This window comes from Halichoeres trimaculatus, unplaced genomic scaffold, assembly GCF_033239565.1.
Source record: "Halichoeres trimaculatus isolate MK-OKI-2021-1 unplaced genomic scaffold, fHalTri1.1 fHalTri1_scaffold_10, whole genome shotgun sequence".
Lineage (NCBI taxonomy): Eukaryota > Metazoa > Chordata > Actinopteri > Labriformes > Labridae > Halichoeres > Halichoeres trimaculatus.
In genome coordinates this window covers 10,666,884-10,690,474 of record NW_027437187.1, presented here as the reverse complement: position 1 = coordinate 10,690,474, position 23,591 = coordinate 10,666,884, and the positions used below count along the sequence as shown (strand labels likewise).

The window sequence follows — 23,591 nt, the reverse complement described above, 5'->3', positions numbered from 1 at the left end:
GATTGAACTGACAAGCAACAATGGTAAAAATGAGCCAAAAGCCATTACTGACTTTTTCTGACTGTAAAAGGCTTTTGTGTGTAAGACTGTTGCAACGATTAACACACACTTGTTACTCTTTTGTGTATCTTCACAACCTTAAACTATTCGACTACATTCCAGCTGAACCCTTATTTTTAGTTATTTCTAACAGTATTAACAACTTACATTGTGTAGAACATCATGCTTTTTATGGACTGTCAGTTTGTGGACCTATATCAATCATTTGGATAACAGAAGCAGGCTCATGCATGCCGTGTTCATCTCTTTCCCCACAGCAAGAGCAGGCACCGAACAAACTTAATCACATCAGTCTTAGTTTTATCTCCATGAGTGACTGTCTCACAAGAAACATCATATACTGAATAGGTTTGATCTAAGACAGTACTGCATGGAAATTGTCATAGTTTGTTAACAGGGTGTGGTTAAAGTAGGAGGAATACAAGTGGCAGAAGTGGCGTAGTTTGTTTCTTATTACGAGTTAAATCATGATTGGTGATTGTCTTCGATGTAGTCTTTTTAAGCTAAATTGAATATGTTGTGGCTTCTTTGAGTGAAACATCATTAACAAGTGTCCCATGAGGTCAGAAACAGATCTAAGGGATCTCAGGGGGACAGCCTGAGAACTAGAGAAAACTGATGACAATGAGTCAGGGCAGGAGTAGTCCTCAGACCTCAGGTACATAACCACAGGGAAGGGTAGAATTCAGTTGATGAGTTTACAAGTTCATCTGGTCTCCTGGATGGGCAGAGCCACTCAGGGGGATTGGTTAGTATCCCCCCTGAGGTGGTTAGATCAATGGAGAGCCGTAGAGGACATTGGCGCCAATAGTGTCCAAGTTTATGACTGCAAAGTTGAGGACAGGTCAACCCACTAATGGTACGGCCACACCGGACGTGAATTTGCGTCATACGAGATTACGTACAAAGTACCCGCTCCAACTCCAACCCCGCTGTAAAATGGAGGAGAAAATAATCTGTGCGGTGTGTCGTTATTCGGGGTTATATGTGTATACTCTACAGAGACCGGAAAAAAAGGGAGCAGGTTTGGGTGAAAGTTGCTGAGGAGACAGGTTTTGAATGTAAGTTCTGTAAATATTTGTTTCCAGCTGGATTTGCCTGCACAGGTCATCACTGAGTCCTACTGTGTTTTCCTCAGTGGAGTTTTGAGCCTGATAGAGAGGAGGGAGGAGCGGGGCAGGGGCAGAGCCAGGGAAAGATGAAAGTTCTCTGTGGTTCTCTCTTTCCTCGACCCCTTCATTATCCCCAGGGAGACCTCCAGGAACATGGGTTCGGGGGGTCGAGGATGAGGTTGCAGGGAACAGCCAGGCAGGGCCAGTGGAGGTGGATAACCAGAGAGAGGCAGCAGGCCTTGATTGTGATCTCCAAAGCTTTCACACACTCTTCTGTCATGCTTTTGAAACCACAGCTCATTGTTCTTCAGATGCTCTTTTGGGCTTTCCGTCTTTAAATGAGCAGACTCTCTACTCCGCCTGCACAGTGACGTGCGTCCACCCCTCAGCTTGTCAAAATAGCCAGTTTCCAGACTCGAGCGTTCACGAGCGTGTTACAGGTCGGTGTGGCCGCGGCATAACACAACTGAATTGAATTCTATTTTAATGGTGAGGGCCACCTACAAGTTATTCCTGGGTATTGTCCATGTCTACAGACCAACCTATCAGATTCAACAAAGTCCGGCATCCACAGGAGCTTCTCATAACATAAAAGTTTAGGTGAGATTTTGCCAGACACAACTGACCAGAAAATAAAGTAAAATGCTAAAGCTTTAGTGCTGTTGGGTAGCTGGATGTTGTCTTAATGGAGGCAGAGCAAACTGGAGTTTAACTGTCCAATGTGTAAACTTACATAGAATAAGCTTACAATTAACAAACTGGGTTTTGACAGACACAAAGCAGGCCTATTTGACATGAGATGACCAAGATGGAGAACAAGACTGGTAACTAATAACCTGGGTTAAACCCTCTCCAGGGGTTCAGTGCTGAGGCTTTATGCTGGATTTTGGGATTGAGCCAGTGATGAGCTGTCAATCCAAGGTAGCTAGGTAGGAATTTACCAGAGAGCAGGAACAAGGAGATTGATGATGACATATTTCTGCTTTAATCAATTATTAGGTTTGCACTGTGAGTAACGAGAGTACAGTGATGTTAATGGTTTGCACTTATTGTTGCACTTCAGAATCAAGACAGAAAAAAATAGCCTAGTTTATCTGTATTATTTATGGTTTAATCATGAAATTATTCTTTATTATTAATTCAAAGAAAGGATTTTTCGATTAGATTAGTAGTTGAGGCTCAGGTGTAGTGAGCTATGTCTGAGTCGTACAGGATGACGGCTGGCTTAGCCATGGTGTTTGTTCAAAACCTTTCACAGTGTTTTTGTCTTTTTGAATTCGATAACTCAAAGTCAGAGAGCAGAAGTGGTCACATTCATTTCAAGAAAACTTAGAGATATGTTTCAAAATGGACTTTCATTGTTTTTCTATTTTATCACTTTTGTTTCCTCTGCAGCCACATATTTCAGAGTTTCTTAAAAATCATGTTAGAATTTGACCTGATCTCACGTTTGTTAACTATCTCATCTTGCGAGCTGGGTGAATCTTCACACCCCATACTTCTAAATGAATCGGTGTCATAAGTCAAACATTTTTGTACAATCTGGTGCGTAAATGTGCGTTGAGTGCTTTGTATACCTCAAAATATGAAAAAATAATGCAGATGTTTTCCTGGGATTTTCGTTTCTTTTACCACTAAAATGATTGAATTGATTCTCATTCTAAAGAAATATGTCCTATCCAGTCCACTATCATGTTTTCCCTTTTATTAACATCACACCCTGCTGATGTTTTGTTAGGCCAGTGTTATTGATTGTTTTTCATAAAAGTTAAAAAATAACAGTATTGATTATGTCTTTGTATTTGACAGTCACAGATAACACTTTCTTTCTATATTTGTAGGTTCAATGCATGCATCATTTTTGAGTCCTTTTTAAATCCTCCGTCGTGAGCTACTAATCAAATGTAAACACAAGATGTATTATGAACCTAAACAAGACTGTGTGAGATGTTCATTTAAAGTCAATAAATATTTCTATATAGACATTAATGGATGGCTTTTTCTGAGGAGTGTGAGATACAGTTAATATAATAAGATGAGTTAAAGCTGTTGAACACTGAACCTTTCACAGGGACAACTTGAGTAAATCAGTGCTAAGAGTTGTCTGGTGTTGGATAGTCACAGAGAGAGAAAAAAAATGTCCAGCAGAGTCAAAACATTTACTTTTATATTTTTTTATTGAAAAATGAGATTTCTTAGAAAACAGAAGTAAAGGCAGTCATAAAGAAACATAGAGCTAACAGGAATTACGTTGTGGAAAGAAGTAAATGCATTAAAGTCATGAAAATGTATCTAAAAAATAAAACTTTGGTGATATTTTTCTTTCTTTTTTATTACCAAGGTCACATTAACAGGTCCCTTTATGTTTATCTGTCGACAACTTTAAAGAGTGGAGACATGCAAAGCTTTCCAAAAAGCCTGTTAGATCAACACTCTGCAGCTCTGCTCCAACATGCACATGCATTTACACGTCAAAGGCCTTTTCTAATTCTGCTCTCAGAGGCCAACAGAGGCAGATCAGTGTAACAACAACAAGGTTTACACCTGCTAGTTCATACCCATCAGTATTTTATGAGTTACATCTCAAAGGAAAAAATAGTGACACTCTTTTATTTTTTACTTCTTCCTATGAGTATGTCTCACCTTTTCACTGTACGGCTTTTACTATCTGTTTATCATTTACCACACAGATGTTGGCTTCCTTTCAGACTTTTTCTAAGGATATATTTTCTTTATCTTATGACTAGTTACATCTCAACTTAAGAACTTGTGTTTGGAAGATTAAATCTTATCCTGTTGTAAAAGAGTCAGATATGTTTATATGATAAGGCCTGTCATCCACAGGAAACTGCAGTTTCACGTCGTTAAAAGCAATGTTTTCTGAAAACTACAGCCAAAGTGAAGATTTTGGAAAACTCTGGTTTCATGACTTTGTGTAGATGCCGGGAGACAGCACCACACAAATGTGGCACCATTGAAAGTGAATAAAAAGGCTTTACAACACTGTAAGGTCTATTGAAAAAAAGTGTTGTTTAAATAAAGAAACAAACTACCAAGCACAAATTTCCTTAACTTTGGTGCTAAGTTTAAATATGTGTATTTTTTGGATCTCTTAACAAGCTACTGGTGTAATTTTGCTACCATCTGATTTCCATTTGTCGACAAAATGTTTCTTTTCTCCTCCTGTCTCCACACACTTGGCGCCCCATTACCCTTTGATGTCCATCCCAAAGCTTTAAACATGGGAGCTACAGCCCAATAAGGCAAGAAAACAAGGATGATGACCATGACTGCCTGCAACTTTTCCTCCACAGGATGTAAACATCTCAGAACATGCCAGTGACATACAAAACACAGAGGCAGGTACACAATTTATACCACCATAAAAAAAACATCTGATCTGTAAATCTGAGCTTTCACTCGTTCCACAAAGATACCTGCACATACAAGCATGAATAACAAAAAAGAAACTGCTAAAGCTAGATCCAGTTATTTTATTGTAGTGACTTTATTTTAAAGAGAGGCTTGAACGGCGTAAATACTGATGGAAAGGCATCTTGGTGTCAGCACATACAGTTTAAAGCAGTTATGTGCAGTAGATCCAGGTCTCAGTGGATATTCATGAGAAACTAGGAGCAGGTTTTGTAAGAATCTAAAAATCTTCACACATTATTTCAAAACTTCAGGAATCAAACTTCTGAGAATACAGACAAAAGTGTAAAAATGTGTTATAGAAAAGTTAGTATGGTTAGCTTCCCTACTAAAATCTCTCTACGTTTGGATTGTTTTTGTTTATTTTTCTTGCAGGAATGAGTTACACCCTTATTCTCTCATCACAGAGAAGGAAAAACAGTTTCACTAAACAGAACATCATTACACCGCCTTAATTTCTCCTCTTCCATTGCATCTTTTTTACTTACCCACATGTTTTTTTCCCTAAGGTGTGACACTTCCTCTTCCTTTGATACAGAAAGTTGTGAACTTGTCCACTGGTCAACTTTCTCCCCTCCAGTTTTCCTCGTCTTTTCACTAGCAGGGGGTAACATTACAGGCACGGATCTCTTTCCGGTCCTTACAGCTCGCCATCTGAGCACCTTTCCCTCTTTTCTTGACCGTCATGAAACGTTCCTGGATTCCCCCTCCACATGGTTTGGTACAGTCCGTCCAGCTGGTCCAGGGCTGAAGAATACAACCTTTATGAAAGAAAAACACACAGCATCTTAATTTTGGTCTTAAACATTAGTTTTATGGAAAGTGACATTAAAACAGGTTTTTGCCAACAAACCGTGCTGCTCCTCAGCTCCTGCTTCTTTTCCCTGTTTACCACGTCGCCTTCTCTTTCCCCCACCTTCTTCTCCTCCTCCCCTGTCCCTTCTTGTTTTTGGTCGGCACTTTCTGATCTTACACCTCTTCCTTTGGATTGTCTCAGGACAAGCAGCGCCCCCAAACTGGGGCTCCAGTTTAATCATGCGGGTCCGAATGGTGTGTCCTTTCCCACAGGACTTGTTGCACTCGGACCACTCGGACCATTCAGACATCATGCAGTCAACAGCTGAGAGGAAAAACAGATGGAGAAAAAATTTGACACGTCAGAAAAACAACCAAACAAAGGAGAAAAAATCTCATCTTTCAAAAAATGATTTGAAAAAATCATATTTTTTGGTACATTTTTTTTCACCAGTTACAATGAAAGGTGCAATGGTTTTAGTTTGAGTTCAGTATATCAGGTTAAATCATTAATAAGTCAAGGGGACATGACAAAGCTGACAATATGTAATAGTTTATTATTTATAATGCACCAAAAAGACCAAAGAATAGGTAACATATGTGGATGATGAGTGGTTAATGACAATAAAAAACCAATCACAGGAAGTTTATTCAACATAAAAAGAATAGAAATATTATCTCATCTGATGGTAAGTATGTTTATCAAAATTTGAACCAACAAGCAACTCTATTAAAAGAGTAGTATTCTTAAAGTCTGAGTCATTCATTTAACTTTAAAGACTCCAATCCTATTGAAAAATGTTCATAATAAAAACAAATTTATGAAATTTATGTTAAAAACTTGAACTCCTCTTATATGTAAATAGTAACATTTTTCTACTTTCTAAATATCTTCAAATTTCTAGCTACTCACGGCACTCAGGCAGCATGCACTTCTCCGTCTGCTCCAGCTCCTCACTGCACTCTGCAGGATCAGACTTTAACATCCTCTGACGTGTTCGCATGCCCATCCCACAGGTCACACTGCACTCACTCCATTCAGACCAGGGCGACAGCATGCAAGGGATGGTATCTGTGAACATGTGCACACAGTAAAATGGCTAGTATCAAATACCAAAGCTTTACTGTGTACAGAAATGAAATACTATCAAAACTTCATCTGAATCAAAGAAAATCAATGTTTGAAGCTTACGGCATTCTGGCATCATGCATTTTTCCACTTCAGAAACTTCAGTTTTACACATTGATCCGTCTATAGGAGGCATCTTCACCATACGCTCACGTCTCCTCATACCCAGCCCACAGGTGACGCTGCAGGGCTCCCACTCACCCCACTCAGTCACCACGCAGCTGCTGGGTGCTGTGGAAAAGACAAATATGACAATGAGTGCCAGTTTATAACTGACTGCATCAAGTTTGAACCTTAACTCTGACTCTGACTAATAATAGTAATTTTATAAATGCCGAACAATATTTGGTCAGTCAGCGGTTTAAAACTATGGAAGCATATAAGAAAAAGATGTCAAAAACTGAAGCTGGTCTATGAACATTAACTGTACAATGTGAAATCTGTGAATCTTAAAAATGTGGTTATTGTTCAACTGTTTTTTTTTTATCTACACCTGATCTGTTTTTGGATTTTTTTTGTTTTATTTTAATGCATATGCTCATCCTTTTGTGTATTTTTACAGCCATATGGTCGTGTTTATGTATAGAATCTACTTTGTCAATTTAATAAAGCAGTGTTTTATGCATTTGTCTTTGACAATAAACAGGTGATTATCTAAAAACTTTGGTCTGTCCCTACAAATTTTCCCTCCATTATTTGGGGGATCAAGGTGCTGAATGTTATTGATTTTCTGTTCATGCAAACACTTTGTGCTATACTTTGTTTAAAGTAAAGTCAGAAAAAAATATTGTTAAATAATTTTATTTACATGTGGCAAAAAAATGTGTTACTGTGTTTTGCTTTTTCATGCAAACATTCCAGTGTAAAATTTAAAAATGTTTCTGTTCAATGATGGCTCTCTCTAAAAGCATAAGAAAGCATAAGATGAACTCACAGCATTCGTCGTTGACCACACACTTCTCCGTCTCTTCAGTGTTGAGCTGGCACAGTGAGCCATCCTCAGGATACTGTTTGACATACCGCTCTCTGGACCTCATCCCCATCCCACACGACACGCTGCAGGCCGACCAGCTGATCCACTCAGACAACATACACGTCGAAGTTTCTGTCAAACAAGAAGGAAAAATTACAAATAAAAGAAAATTCCCTCCAAGACAAGTTTGTTTGCCAACATTTCGGGTTTAAATGCTGTGGTGGGATTCCCTATTCTGCTATTACTTAAGTTTATTTCATTACGTTAAAAACCTAAGGTAGTTCTGATCAAGTAACTGCAAAAATCCAAGGTTGGATCTAACACTAGGATGATTGTTCTGCCAACAAATCCAAACAAAGAGTTGGGTTTTTGTTTTTGGTCATCTCACCTTGCTTCAGAAAAGCAGCTGCTCAAAGAGGACAGAAATAAAAAGGACTTTAAAGGTGAAAAAAAAAAAACTGCCTGCAAGATTGTTCAAGCAGGCATCTAGAGCTGCACTGATTCATCCTATCAGACTATCCCCTCCATCAGCTGACAAAGCACCCTCTCAATAAGGTGATCTATTTAAGATACAAGACTTCCTGTCTCTGTCACTGCCTTGCTAGTGACACTGCTGCCCTGCTTAGCTGCTGCATGCAACTTTCAACCCCACCTCCCCAGTATCCACCTGTGGACCCCAAGAGGAGTTATCCCCATCATATCACCCTTCAGTTTCTGCATGTTAAGCTCATGCTGTGTGAAGTAATGAGGTACCAGCTGAACACAAATACTGTTCTGCTGCATTAATAAAGTTTAAGCTAAGAATAACATGAGTCGTCTGCTCATAACCACCCTGTGATTGTGTTTACCCTCCATACTGCATCCTGGTCCCATGCAGGGCTGAAAATCCTGAGTGTGTGGACACGGCACACTGAGGTCCAGCTGGGCCTTCAGCATCCTCTGCCTCATTCTGCGTCCTTTCTCACATGTAGCACTGCTACAAGACGACCATGGTGACCAAGCTGAATAGATACACGTCTCTGGGGTGTCATCTGAAAGAGAAATCAGAGGAAACAACAAAACTATTTTTAATTTTATCTTAGAGTCAGGTATTAATTGACTTGGAAGCACAGTCGATAGGGACGTTGCTGTATTATATTATATTATATTATATTTCATTATATTATATCATATCATATTATATTATATTATATTATATTATACTACACTATATTATATTATATTATAAATGTTGCCAGGCGCTGCCTCATTGTGGCTGCCTGTTGCAGCAGCTCTCTCTTCTTTGTTCATTTGCTCATTTTGTCATTTTTGCATTTGGAGTGGGTCATTACTTTGTGTGGTTCATCTGTTGGTCATGGACACCAAACTGGTTTTGTCTTCATTGATATTTTTACTATTTTTGGCTCCTGTGTTTGTCTGGAGATCCTACATGTAACCATGGCTGCATTGTTTACATGTGAAATCAGCTGTTAGCAGCCTGTAGCATGTCAATGCTAACTGGTGCAAGGCCTGATGTTTCTCCACAAGGTGAGGAGAAGGAGGTGAGGACCACGTGCTGGTTCTCAGGTGTGCGCTAAGAAGTGACCACATGGACCTGTCCTTCCATCCATCGTTATTGGGAACATAAGATTTATCTCCAATAAGATGGACGAGCTAGCCATGCTAACCCAGCCACAGAGGGATTACCAGAGGGCAGAGTAGCATCATGCTGTCCACAGACATGGTTAACATCAGGCACCAACACCACATTGGAAGAGCTTCACCTGCTGTGAGCAGACAGGATCCAGGAGACAGAGACTGAACAGACTGCTGAAGAAGCTCAGTCCTGGACCCTGTGGAGGTGGAGGCTGGCTGAACTGAACAATGATGGACAAGCTGTCAGCATCTATTTTCTCATGGATCTTTTTGCACTTTCTATACACTTTCTAACTTTTGACTCCTGAATTGCTGCTGTGACTCCTGAATTTCCCCTCCGGGATAAAGTATTTTCTATTCTATTCTATTCTATTCTATTCTAATATTGTTAGAATGAGTGTCTAAATGCTTCCATGGCATTAAACAATAGGCTTTAGGGATAACCATAGTTTTGTTAAAGCTACATAGTATTTGAGCCCCATGAGTCCCACAGTCCTTTGTGCTCTGCTTCATGCTGCAACGCCAGCAGCGAGGGCCAGAGAGGCGATTTGAAGATGTATCAAGACATGAGAAAAGATGAGGGATAAACAGAAAACAATATGCAAACACAGCAATGAGCTACACGTCAGGGAATATGAGGAATATGAAAACCCACTCGGCTAATCGTCGAAATGGTTTGAGGAGATGTGAGCTGAGCAGATATAAAGACTCACTCCCTCATGACTGAGAGAGTTCAAGAGATCACATCATGCTTTGCTGAATACATCGCCGAAGCCCTACGGAAGTTTTCTGTGTTTGAAAACGGGGACTCGGGAGGTTAGCAAACATTTCGGAGCCAAAGTGTAAATTTCTTACAAGGCCATGCTTTATTCAAACAGTTACCAGCTCTCTGCAAAGAGACTGGAGTTACACAGAGCCTTAAGCAAGCGGAGAGCAAAGGCAGACTTTACAAGATACTCAGAGCTTTATGCAGGAAGTGGCTTTCTTTCAAGTCTACATTTCCATCTCTTAATAGAAAAATTACAATATAACGCAGATTGAATACTAAGGTGTCCTTATTTTGAGTTTTTGGTATTGCTACATCCCCACTGAGCAGTGTTAGCAGCTAAATACAGCACAATCCTCCTGTTTTCTCTATTTCATTTTGAATAGAAAAGTAAAGTTACAGTGAAGCAGATGGCAAAAATATCCAGCCTAAGTTTCATAGGGAAACCTCAGGCAGATGAAGGTGAAAAGAGGAAAAAAAAATAGTGGAGAAAAAAAAAACAGATAAATTGTGAATTAATGAGAAACCAGAAGAATCCTTCTTCTTCTAAAGGTCACAGCACTATATTTAGCAAGATGTATCAGTGTGCAGAAAAGTCATTTTACACCAGTCAGTCTAAATGGGACTATTGACGAGTTACAAGGAGGATAAATGAACCATGTTGGTACTCACTCTAAATGGCTATAAATAAAGGTAGAGAAGCACTTTCAATGAAAAAAAAACTTCTTTCATAAATAAATATATTACATAACCAGTAAAACGTTTTATGTAGCATTTTTTGGAGACTTATAATTCATTTCCTCTCAGTTTGTCTTCAAGGCAGAGTTATTTTCAGTCAAAGTCTGACCTCACAAGAAACATATCAGAAGAGAGAACATCTGGTGTAAAAACAGAAGAAAAAAAAAAGAAAAGATCCCATTGCATTCATGGATTAATTAACAGGGTGACACACAGAGATGGATGACTTTTCACGCACACACTCGCACCTACAGGCAATTCAGAATCACCAATTAATCTGATGAGCATGTTTTTGGACTGTGGAGGGGCTGGGTTACCTGGAGAGATCGCACGCATGCACAGGGAGAACATGCAAACTCCACACAGAAAAGCCCACCTTGTCCAAGGCGGGATTCACACTGGTGACCTTCTCGCTGTGACGCTGCGGTGCTAAATGATGCGTCACCATGCAGCCCAATCATGACATGTATTCATGAAACGAGCGGGTTTGCGGAAAGTCTGCAGTTCTTGGGAAACTTAAGCATGAAACAGTTGTTTTTTTCTATTATGTACCTTCTTCTGTCTCATCTTGACCAATATCAGCAACAATGTCATCAATTGTGTCCGGCACCACATTACACTGCTCCCCCTGCAAACACAGGAAAACCAGGAATCAAACACATTTCATAAACACACATTGAAACACACACACACACATGCATGGAAGAAAAGACAGTAGATGGGAAACATAGCAGAACTTTTTTGTAGCTAGGTTATATATAATAAAAAATGTTATCAAACTAATTTAACCAAACTAAACACAACAATGTTAGATTATGAAGTTGTGTTACACCAGTACATGTGCACACACTCACACACCTTTCAACATACTACCTTGTACCTTTCTTGCAATGCGCTCTAAAACCACCCTTGCGAGTGGGGTGATGGCTCCACCCTCAGAATCATAGAAGGGGCTCTGGGGATGGTCCAAACTGGTCAAGGGGCGAATCTTGGCCTGAGGGATGGTGGGCTTGTTGGGTGACTGCAAGAAGAATGCAGGAAAATACGAGACAGTTCATGAACAAATCAGGTATTTAGTTTACAATGCTGATGAAACTTTAATGAATATTTTTAAATTGGGACAAAGAATCAAAAATCTGTGTCAACTGGAGATGTTGCTCATCTAAACAAACCTTTAACAGAATCTTTTATTGTTTTCGTCCAGTATTCTAATAAGTCTGTGTTTTTTAAACCAAATGTTAGCTCTACACGTTGACTTTAAGTTTTAGAAAGAAGACCTACCTCTAGATTTGTTGGAAAAGCTTAAAGAACCAGAGTTTGGAGGAGTTTGCAGGGCACAGGTGAGTAATAATTAATCTGAGTGTGCAGGACAAACTGTAGCCAGCAGAGGGAGCAGCTGCTCTACATTTCAGTTTAAAGTCCACTAGACCTCACACATGCACTGTTCACCCCTGTGTGTTTACAACCACTGGACTACCTTAGTCCAGGTAGTTTTAATCCCAAAGGAGGACTTTCAGTTTTAAAGTGTTATGACTTAAAAACTGTATGTCCCCTTCTCATGCCTTAATTCTCACCTCTTTTCACTTTTCAGGGTGCGCTTGGATAAAACCCCTGACCCTCTGACTAAGAGACATCTGGCTTTGACTGAATCATAACCATGATTATTGGTGACTCCACATAAATGTGCCTATGAGCAAGCACTTCGGCAAGGGGAAGGAAAAAAACCTGCTATTGTTTTTTTTCTCCATAACACAAGGCAAAATAAACTTAGCTAATTTGTACGCAATTTCCTGATTATTTTTTTGCGTAGAGCTTGGTAAAAAGGATCGCCATCTAGGGCTATGTATTCATTAAAATAAATAAAAAAAAAATCTATTTTGAAAGCAATTTAAGAGTTGAGGCCTTCATGAGCTCAAAGTACTTTATTGTGAAAGTTCCTTGTAGCTAATCTTATTTTTTAGATAGCTCTCCCTTAAAAAGGATCAGTACGTTGTTGTTTTTGCAATGATTTTTTGCAACCCTCACCTCATATGTAACACCATCATCCGTCCCTGCATCCCACGGGATGAGGTCGCTCACAAGCCTCTGGACCCAGCCACACTCCTTTGTACAGAGGTTCTCCCCTGACAGGCCCACGTTCCAGTCTGGGCTTGGCCCGAGCATACTGAGGAACGACATGAGATGACGAGTACGGTCGACAGAAAACTCTGCAGATGGAGGTGCTCGCCTGATGATAGGGAGGAAAAGAGAAATATTAAAAACTAGGAAGGTATGCAAACAGAAATATTTATGAACTACAAAAGCAAACCAAAGGGCTTTCAAGGGCGGACAGGAAGGTTGAAATCAAACAACTGTCAGGTTTCTCAATACAAGAAATTCCAGACGATAGATCTCAAAGCATGGATAAAATCTTGGACAAAGGAAAGGTGGTTTGTATTGAATTTTTGGATTGACAGAAGTCATGTGATACGGTACAAACACATATTTTCTAACCTCTAAACAATTTTTTTTTTTAGTGGCAGTGCCTTCATTGACGTACTTAAATTAGTCTGATGAGATGCAGTGTTGAGTTCAGTCAGGAACACTCATCATAAATTTTAACCGTTCATCACCAAACAGAATTACAGTTATAGCCGGTGTTACAGCCTCTGCTCTTCAGAGTACTTCCTTGGTTAGGAAAATCCCCTTACATGGGTAAATGCATTCATATGGACACAGTAGGAGAGGGCTGGGGTGGAGGAGACAAAGTTTAACCAGCAGCAGTGGAGTATGAGTAGCATTGGTGTAGCAAGAATAGGTAAGAGTGGAGGCTTGTGTAAATACGCCGCCGGATCATCAGTGCTGTGATTGGATGAGTGGGTGTATGACTTCCATGTCAGACATATGCATGCTTCACATATGGTGAGAAGTCTGGCTGATTGAAGTGTAAAATGAGATGAAGAGTGATACTTACATGTTGAGGGGCTGATGTGCCGGCCACTGAGCCTTGGTTTTTATAACAGTCAACACTTCATCACCCTGCAGACACAAAGACAAAGCAGGAAGGGGATATGATGAGGGTCTTTGTCATAATGTGGAAGTAAACAGTAAATAGAAATGGGCTTGATGGATGGGTTGGTTTCCTGGGGTAAGAGTCAAGTGAGTTGAACCAGGAGGAAGAGTGGGGTACATCCTGGAAAGGTCGTCTGCCTGTCACAGTGCTAACACGTAGAGACAGACAACCAGTCATGCACACACTCACACTCACAGCTTAGAGTGACCAGTAAACCTAGTAGGCATGTTTTTGGACTGTGGGAGGAATCTGGAAAATCCACACATGTAAAAGGAAGAACATGAAAACACCACACAGAACCAGTACAAGGCATCACCAGCAAATTCACCTTCAGTTATTATCAATTTGTATTGGCTTTATTTTATTTTATTTTTCTTTCACAGTGCATGAGCAAGATCTCAAATCTTTTATATTTTGATGTTTTAATCTGCTTTAATGCTTTTTTAAAATTTTTCTCATGTTTCCATTCCTTTATCTGGTGTTAGTTTTAGCCTTATATGTAATGTATTTTCTTTCCGTCCCCACATTTCCTCACATTTTACTCCTCTTTTATTTCTTCTTTTTTATTTTGTTCACCGTTAGTGTCATTATGTTTATTGTTTTGTAAAAGTGCTATGTAGATAAAGTTTGTGATTATTCTTATAACTTAAAAATATATGTCCTGAATATACTGAAGCTTCAGACTTCTGAACTTTAGTGTCATCAAAGTTGGTAAAAGCTTTTTTTTCTAGCTCTGATTCAAAGCAGCTCAAAAAGTATTAGCTGAGCTGTTAGTCTTGTATAACACAGGGCACTTATCACAGTGTCTGTTTATCAAAAAGAAGAAAAAAGACCTCTACATCCTCCACATTTCTACTATTGAATATTGATCTTCTCTGTGTCCTTTAAACATTATTCTGCAGCTTATAACTCATATTCTTGTAAAGCATCCAAAGACATCTATGATTCATCTGGGTCACCTTTTAAGGTCAGGCAGATGCTTGAAAAGTCATGTCTAAGGCAAATTAACATCAGCGAGGGCTTTTAAATGTCTGTTCAGATTAATTTTTGATGAATTGCCCATCCCTAGCTCAGGGCAAAATATGAAGGCCAAATCTGCTGCAGTGTGTCAGTCCTTTCACTCCCGCCACACCCTCTCCACAGAGGTAAACTTCATACTGCTCTACAGCTTCAGAAGCTGGGAAAGTTAAAAAACAATTCAAGTTTAACAACGAAGAATGAGACAAAAAAGTTTTTTGCAACAGCTGTGAACATGACAGTTGGCGCACAAAGAAACTGCTGAGCAGAGGAAGAGGTAACCTGGTTAAAAGATTAGTGTTAAAGTGCATCCTGATTCAGGTCAGCTCAGGTGCACATCAGCGTGGAAATACACAGAAGCAGAGGATGCATTCAACATGACACTGCAAGGGCAAATAAAATCTTTTAAATCTCTTATTGGCCTCTTGACATTTCAGTCTGATCGTGTTGTTCATAAGCATAACTGGTTGCAAGCATTATAAAATTATAGCCAAATCTATGAAATGGTCAAAGTTTTCTCTTGCATTTACAGAAACAAAGTGACATTTCCAAGCAGAAATTAAGAGCCTCTTTTTAATTCAAAGAATTAAATCTTCATCTATATCATCTGTCTATTTTTAACCAACTTCCCCTAATGACTTTGTTAAAATGAGCCAAAACAGCTTTCTTTCCCTTGATGAAGGTGGGGGTTATTTTGATTTTTTGAGTTTTAAGGTCATGAAGTATAAGTATGAGTGGTCCATTTTAAAGTTGCCTGGAGGTTTTACTTTGCAAGACAAAGAGTCAGATTATCATCTCCTGTACAACAAGGTAGTTTAATCTTTGAACGTCTGTCACTGAGCAGTGATGGGCTCAGCTGTCAGCTAATCTGCACTCGCCCGGTCTTTCAGAGTTAGCAAAGTTTCACATACTTCTGCAAGTTTATGCATGTCTGACGGAGTCTTGAGGGCCTTTTGGCGTGCAAACCTGGGTGCCTGTATTGAATGGTATAACAGACAAGTTCAACTTACAAAACCAGGCAGAAGGTCATATGTGTTAATGTTTTTTTTTTTGCAAAGTAACCAATGAAGAAGGAATCTGATCATTTTTGAGATTCCAAGGTAACTTGCTTCTTACAAACTCATGCATGAAGAAGGCTTTTGTTTTAAATATCGATGACTTTTCCTTAACCTTAAAGATGCTATGAGGAGGATCTGTTTTAATTGCACTCCCTCACCACCTTGTGGCCCGGTGTCTCACTTACACTGTGATAAATAACTTTTAGTGAGGCGTGTGTTTGTTTTGATCAAAACAAATTTTCTTTGTTCAAGACAACTTTTTACTGGATACAACGCACCGTGGTAAGGTATTTATCAGTACAGTTAAGTAGGTTTGAAACCTGACATCAAGCTAACGTTTTAGCAGCTGGATATATGTTAGCGACATCGTCAGCCTGGTGCTATCTGTAGGCTAACGTGACAACAAGTAACCACTGTCAGTCTGTAAGCAGTTTGGCAGCTGTTTATATTTGGTGCAGCTGGCAGCCCACAAACAGTTTAGCCCTGTGTTATAGAGTGATACAGCTCGAGCTAAAACTAATTAGCCTTTTGCTCAGGATGTATCACTCTCCCTTTTAGCTTTTTTCTGCTCTTCTGTCCTTTTTCTGTTTGACAGTTAGGCTCCTGTGTCCACCACCACTACAAAATTAGTCATAGAAATTGTTATTAGCAGAGAAAAACACAGATCTCTGTGTTTTATCTCTTTTCACTACTAATCTTTGTCAGCTGGCGTGGTGTTGTCATAGAGACCTAGACGTGCTGTAGATCACGACCCGAACTGGAAGCCAAGTAGTAGCAATTTAAAATAACCTGTAACCAGCAATATTTGCACTGATAATCTCATTTTAAAGCGTGTATTATGATCAGGCATGTATCTAGAAGGGAAACTTTTTCAGAATCACTTTCAAACTCCTCATAGCCACTTTACTTAAGAAATTAAATGGGATGATAATGTAATTTTGTTTTGGGTTAAGTATCTCGCTCACTTTTGCAAATGACTGCAGGAGCTTGACTATCATTTGCAATATTGTATCACTATATCACACTGTGCTTCATTAATTATATGCTTAAAATGATTTTCAAACCATCAAATTCTGCCTTCGTCAAGAATTTACACAACAATCATTTTCTATCCCCTTGAAATTCATGGGAAAATCCGATGGTGATAATATCACTACTGAAACCGATTTCTATCCCGTGTCTGTGTCTGTGTCTGTGTCTTTGTGTCAGACAGTGTGCCCTTTGCTCAGCTAAGGCCTGAGTTAAATCAACAGCACAGGTCAGCGCTAGGCTGGAGAGGTTGATTTTAAGGCTTTGTCCACATATCACCACAGCTGATTGCTCCTCTGGATTGTTGGGATTCTCAGCTAAGACAGGGATTACTAACCCAAGTCAGCCATTTATGTTTACAAAACCTGGACTTGTATGCCCAAGAGATTCAAAATAAATGTGTGTTGGTGTGCTTTAGTTTGTGTTAAAAATCCTGAAAAAAACAACTTATTTCCCTAAGATAAAAATAACAGTAAACATAAAAATATGACGATGTCAAGAGAATTGTTTAGAAAGTGAAGAGAAGAGATCATTGCCCTGTAAAAACAAGGAAATGGATACAAATGATTCTGAAAGCACTGAAAATACCTAGAGATGCAGTGGGAATCATAGTTTGTAATTTTAAAGTTAGAAGAACTGTTGCTACACTTCCTAAATGTGGAAGAAAGAGGAAGTTATTAACTGCTGTCCCCTGATCCCTGAGAAGGCAGGTGATTAAAAATGACTGACCACCATGAGTGACTGAATAAGACCTGCAGGAAGGCTTAATGGAAGCTGGCATTAAGGTTTCAGTTTGCACTGTAAGGTGCATACTAAACACCAAAGGTCCAGGCACAAAACCATAACTGACCCACATGTTGAAGATAAGTCATCTCTAGTTTGCTCAAAAACCACATGAATAAGCCACATAAGTCTTGAATGCTGTTTTGTGGAGTGATGAAAAATGAGAACTTTCTTTGGCCTGTGGATTGGCAGTATGTCCTGAGGAGAAAGAGTTAAGTATACATGGAAAAGAACACCATGTCCAAGGAGGCAGCAGTGGGTCAGCCCAAAGGGACTCAGCTTGGCAACCCAGCATGGACCCAGATTGGGAATTGGGCTGATAGCTGGAAATTTCCTGAGCAGTGTCTATGTGCCCTGAACCCCCAACTGCTCAGGTGCCCACTGATGGTGTGGTATCCTCAATCTGCACTTTCTGTCTGTGCATGTTTCTATGCAAAGTGCTGTTTGTGCATTTGTGTATGTATAAAGCATGACTCAGAGTAGAAAAAATGAACTCTCCCAAGGGGATTGATAAACTATAACTTTTCTTCTACAGTGAAGCATGGTGGTGCTCACCAATGCTCTGGGGCTGCTGAGCTTCTTTTGGTACAGGAAACCTGCAACACGTGGAGGGCATTAACGATTCAGTTAAGTATCATGTAAATCCTAAGAGAAAGTGTGATGCCATTCACGAGGAAGCTGAAGCATGGGCATTGTTGAACCTAGGGATGGGTACCTTTCACATTTGAAACGAGATGGTACCGATGCCTGATACCCGGCAATCAATATCAGTACTCAACAGTACCAATTTTTATTACTTTTTGTGTTTATGTGGTAAAAAACGTGAATTGGTACCTCGTACTTTTGACAGAATTTGGTCCGTACCTATTAAAGTACCTAATTTGGTGCCCATCCCTAGTTGGACCTTCCACTAGGACAGTGATCCAAGGCATACCTCAAAGTCAACTAAGGCCCGGTTTCAGAAGAAGTCCTGGAGGCGGACTTTTGGGGCGGCAGTAGCTCAGTCTGTAGGGACTTGGCTTAGATACCCGAGGGTTGCTGGTTCAAGTCCCGGTGCGGACCGAAAATTGGAATTGGGCTGATACCTGGGGAGGTGTTAGTTTACATTCCTGAGCGCTGTCGGGTGCCCTTGAGCAAGGCACCGAAACCCCCAACTGCTCAGGTGTGCGCTGAAGGTGCAGCACCATCACTTTGTCCTCAATCAGTGCATGTTTCTGTGCAGAAGTGCTGTTTGTATATGTATAGCATGTCAGAGTGTAAAAACAGAATTTCCCCTAAGGGGATTAATAAAAAGTAAATCTTAAATCTTAATCTTATCTTGGAATACCGAGAAACCATCACAGTCACTTTACTTGAATCCCTTAGAAAAGTGGGATTTGAAGAAGCATGCAAACCCAAGAACATGGGTTAATTAATGTTCATTGGCCATTAGGAATAGGCTTAGATTCTTGAGCAACACTGCCAGAAGCTGGTGTCTGGCTATGCGTCACCGGCAGGTCACAAAGGCAGCACTATGTATTAGAGATAGTCATGAAAAGGTTAAATAATAAATATGAGAACACAATAGTCATAAAAGTGATTGTTTTTTGCAGAACTTTGAGGAAGCATTTGCTAATCTTGGTTGGGTTAAGCTTGTATAATTGTTTATGTTTGATTTAATTATTGCAAACAACTGACAGTTTTGTACATCTGGACCCCTGGATGTATAATGTTTATTATATGCTCCAATATATTCTCCTACTTCATACAGTCTTTTTGTAACTGTACACTGGCATTCAAGTGCACAGTGTACAATTCTAAAAATTACCGTCAGTCTACAGCACACAACCAAGTCATTCAAGGCTGACTTTTCATCATGTCAGGGCAACTCTCTCCTCCAAATGTAGAGGGCCAGCCAAGAGAGGGTTTAGAGCCGTCTGCCAGCCTACAATGTTCTCACACAACAGCCCAAACCTAAACTGACAGGCATACACGAAACTGACAGCACATTAACAAAGCACTCATTTTGCTTGGCAAATGGACGCTACACACAGTAACACAGCAGTGCCAGCAAAGAGAGTTGTGGAGTGAGGAATGTAACCCTGTGTGCATCAAAATGATGCATCCCTCTCAATAAGTTTTGCCCCTGAAAGATGTTTGAATCCCATCAGTGGTCGATGATAATCAGTGGAAGAAAAAGATTTGAGGTGGAATTATAACACATCATGTGCAGGCTCTGTTAAGACAACCCTACCTTTTGGCGTATCTCTTCTTCCATCTTAATGGGGGAGCCAAATTCAGCGACAAGTCGGACACCCTCGCTGGCATAGCCTCCATACTCCCATGGCATGTAGCTTCTAGCGTGAGATGCACCAATTAAAGCTGACCAGTGGTTGGCTCGTTCTAAAAGACAGTTAAGATTGAGAGATGGTTTTTAATGTCCTTCTAGTTGCTGCTCTACAGACAAACAATGCATATGAACAAGGTATCCCATGACACTCACGTGGGTAGTCTCTTGGGTGTACTGCCTCTGACCAGTTGCCGTAGAAGGTGAGTCTGTACTTGGCCGTCCCACAAGCGCAGCATTCCAAAGCAGAGGCAACTGTAGCCCCTACCACACGCTCTACAAGTATAAAAGGTTATAAAAGTAAAAGCGGACAGAAGAACACACCCTTTGTCATGTCCTACACACTTTTTTAAAGACACAGCCGTTTCCACCAAGCAGTCGGGTTCAGATCAATACAGTTTGATGCAGGTTGGCTCGGTTACGCTTGGGCCCTGTGTGTTCCCACAGCCAACCGTGCCCCTTCCTGGTAGGCGGCGTGTAAGCTGGATGCCAACAACCGCATCGGTAACATAATAGCGTGACGCCATAGCAGCGCGACACAGTGCACCCTGCTAATAAATCCAACAAAGAAGATTGATATGAAGTGCAATCAAGCTTTGTTTCAGAGAAGACTGTGTGCAGCCAGGAGAAATGCAGCCGCCGTCGCATGGTAAGTCACGATTCTTTCGACCAATCAACAGTCTGCAATATTGTAGCTCGATCTTCTGAGATCGTATTGGTTTAGTCTGGTACCCATATGGAAGGGTCCCAAAAAGTGGGACGGCTCGTCTCTGTTATTTGGGGGTCTGTCCAGGGATTAATCAGTGGAAACACCGTAAAATGTGTGCTGTGCCGAGATGAACTGAACTGAACTGCTTGGTGGAAACGGGGCTTAAGGCTTTTCTCTCTGGGAGAACAGTGTCCCCCTTTTAGACCACCCTGTGGGAACGAATGGCAAGGGAAGTTCACAAAACAAAACAACAGTTTTCTGTTCAGGAAGCAAAATATTGATGGAGCATCTTAAGCGGTTCAGGCTGCAAATATGGAAACTTCTGATAGAGAGGAAATGGGCAGCTGTCATTACCTTTTTCACACAGTCGGACAGTTAGAGAGCCTTCTTCTTGAAAATAAATAATTCTCTTTTGGACAATACTGGCCCTGGAAAGGAGAAAGAGACAGGTATTTAGGAAAGATGGAAAAGCAAGATCTGAACTGAAACGGGAGATAATGTTGAATAGGTAAGCATTTGATACACTCACTTATAACACATAAGGGACGCATTAAGGATAGTACAACCTAACAGTATGAAATTAGTCTTGTGTGTGCTCAATACCTGCTCTAATGTGTTTCAAATTTGATTTTGAATTGGAGTCCTGGTTAAACTACATTTTGAAATGGCTGTCAGTGCATCAAAACCACAAAAGCTGTCAGGAAAAGGTTTTAACCATAAGAAATCCAAGTCTTAAAAGTCAGACCCTTAAACCCAGAAATGTTGCAAGGGCAGTTTAAGATCCCGTATTATACAAAAATCACTTTAAGTCTTTTAATTAAATTTGTTGGTCTTTGGCTTTCCTTCCAGTCCACAAAATGTGATATTTAATGACAAAACCTGTACTTAGTTGCTTGTGAATGTAAAATCCTGACCTAAAACGAGCTGCTTGGAATTTGGGGATTTGCCAACGTCAGCCATTCCCTTTTTTGACCAATCAGGAGCAAGTCTGACCTGATTGGTCCACCAGAGCAGATACCCCTGAACCCCCTCCCCGCCCACTCCCCTCCCTGTTGCTGGAGAGAAATCTCTCCAGCAGCAGGGAGGAGAATGCTAAAGTTGAAGAACCATCACTGCTCTGTTTTTGGCTGTAAACAGCTACACAGTTTCATGCACAAGCTTCCCATCTTTGAAGAAGACAAGACTAAGAGGCTAGAGTTCATTTATCAAGGAAATGAGCCAGCTACACTCAGTAAAACTGTGCATGTGTGCGCTTGTCACTTCACAGCTGACTGTTTTTCCAACTTTGGACAGTACAACAGAGGGCTAGCAAATAGACTGGTCCTGAATCCAGGTGCATTACCAACCATCCACCAACAAACCTCGGACCCTGGAAATGTGAGTATTTTAAATGCTGTGTGCTGTGGAGCAGATGTAAGAGCTTTTCCTCAGTGTCCCCCCTGTCTCTGTGTTAGCTTCAGGATGCTAACTTTAGCTGCGGTTAGCCTGTTGTTTTAGCCTGTAATGTTACGGTAAACGAGCTTCACTGTTTTTTAAACATTGGAAGAGCGTGGAAGAGCAGGGCGGTATCAGCGGTGGCTCATTTACATATGAAGGTCACGCCCACTAAATCAGAGCGTTCTGAACAGAGGGGCTATGAGAGCCTGGAAACAATGCTGCTGTGCTTGATTTATTGGCTTTTTGGACAAAAACATGTTGCTACCATTTCTTGAAGACATCAATGATCCATATTAAACTGCAGAAAATGAGCATAATATGGGACCTTTAAATTAAAAAAAAAAATGCTAAAATTTGGATATCCTCCAGGAATTTCCTATTTCTTTTACATCACAGCCAATGGGGCAGACCATAAAGTTGCTTGGACATTTGGCCTCTTACTGACCTTGATCTACTTTGATTGCTTGTTTGAAACAGGAAGCACAAATGTTCAGCGGCCTCCTCACCCTGTTGTGACATCAAGCACTCTGAGCCGTAGCATTACATGCAATGTTGAACAAAAATGACTTTGATTTCACTCCTTGTGATGGAAAACAATCTGGTACAAACCTGGTGTTTCATTAAAATCAAAGTCAGAAAGTACCCAGAACCTGCTGATACTGGCACAAACAGGAAGATACATCAACCAGAAACATGTCAGCACTCAAAATAAAACTTAATTTCTTAATGTTCAAATTAAACCGCAGCTTGCAAAAACAAACTTGTCTCAGCCCTGGGCTTTCCTCAGAGTTTTACCATCTGGGTGGAACTGACCCATTTATAAGCAATTGATACCAGGTGACAAACCCCAGGATAAGTGCGAGTTAATGTTTGAGTTAATGTGAAGGGGAAAAATTTGTCAACTTAATAATCAAGCAACTGAACTTTCAAGCTCTCAACAGAAGATTCTCAAGTAAACATATAAAAGAGCAAAAAGTTGTGAAACAACCACAATGCCACAGGTCATCACAACATGTAGTTCATTCTAACATTTCCAACTCCAAGCTAAAATATTTGCCCTGAGATACTGAAGGCACTGGACATTGTAAAGCTATCAGGGCTGATCTGTCTGTTTAGTGTTACTTAGGAGTCTAGGACCAGTGCTTGTTGAAAGGCAGACCAGGATGGTGGTCTTACTTTTTTTACTTTAGTTTGCTCTGGGGTGCCTATAAGGAGGCTCCAGCCAATCATACAGGAGGAACAAAGGGTTGCCGGGGGCTTTGTCCAGACTACAAGTGTTTGTAGACTTTATGAAGGCATATGACAACAACCCCCAAAGCTATCACTATAAAACCAAAGTAAAAGCTGTTTCAACATCTCTTCAGATAGTCAATACATTCCCAGCAGAAGTTGGCCTCCACCACGGCTGCCTTGTTTGGGATTCCAGTGGAGAAGATCTCAAAGCACTGTCAGGTTGATGGGTGGGGGATGGTGGTGATTGGGGACAGAGAGACTACTAGGAGCATCAGGTTTTTAGACATCGAATTCATACTCCACACAC

The 23,591-nt window shown here is 40.4% G+C and overlaps 1 protein-coding gene across 1 annotated transcript in view; it reads right to left on the bottom strand.

The window, feature by feature from the left end:
* Nucleotides 1-3,376: 3,376 nt before the first annotated feature.
* Nucleotides 3,377-23,591, bottom strand: part of spon1b (spondin 1b) — a 28,614-nt gene continuing 8,399 nt past the window's right edge. The window contains exons 4-16 of the mRNA XM_074676960.1: nucleotides 20,969-21,042; nucleotides 20,062-20,181; nucleotides 19,813-19,961; nucleotides 13,594-13,658; nucleotides 12,666-12,867; nucleotides 11,521-11,661; nucleotides 11,193-11,268; nucleotides 8,350-8,532; nucleotides 7,463-7,633; nucleotides 6,592-6,759; nucleotides 6,313-6,471; nucleotides 5,458-5,724; nucleotides 3,377-5,365 (exon numbers count right to left, since the gene is read on the bottom strand). Of these exons, the coding sequence (XP_074533061.1) occupies nucleotides 5,202-5,365; nucleotides 5,458-5,724; nucleotides 6,313-6,471; nucleotides 6,592-6,759; nucleotides 7,463-7,633; nucleotides 8,350-8,532; nucleotides 11,193-11,268; nucleotides 11,521-11,661; nucleotides 12,666-12,867; nucleotides 13,594-13,658; nucleotides 19,813-19,961; nucleotides 20,062-20,181; nucleotides 20,969-21,042 (1,939 nt within the window). The 3' untranslated portion in view covers nucleotides 3,377-5,201. The remainder of the gene's footprint in view (nucleotides 5,366-5,457; nucleotides 5,725-6,312; nucleotides 6,472-6,591; nucleotides 6,760-7,462; nucleotides 7,634-8,349; nucleotides 8,533-11,192; nucleotides 11,269-11,520; nucleotides 11,662-12,665; nucleotides 12,868-13,593; nucleotides 13,659-19,812; nucleotides 19,962-20,061; nucleotides 20,182-20,968; nucleotides 21,043-23,591) is intronic.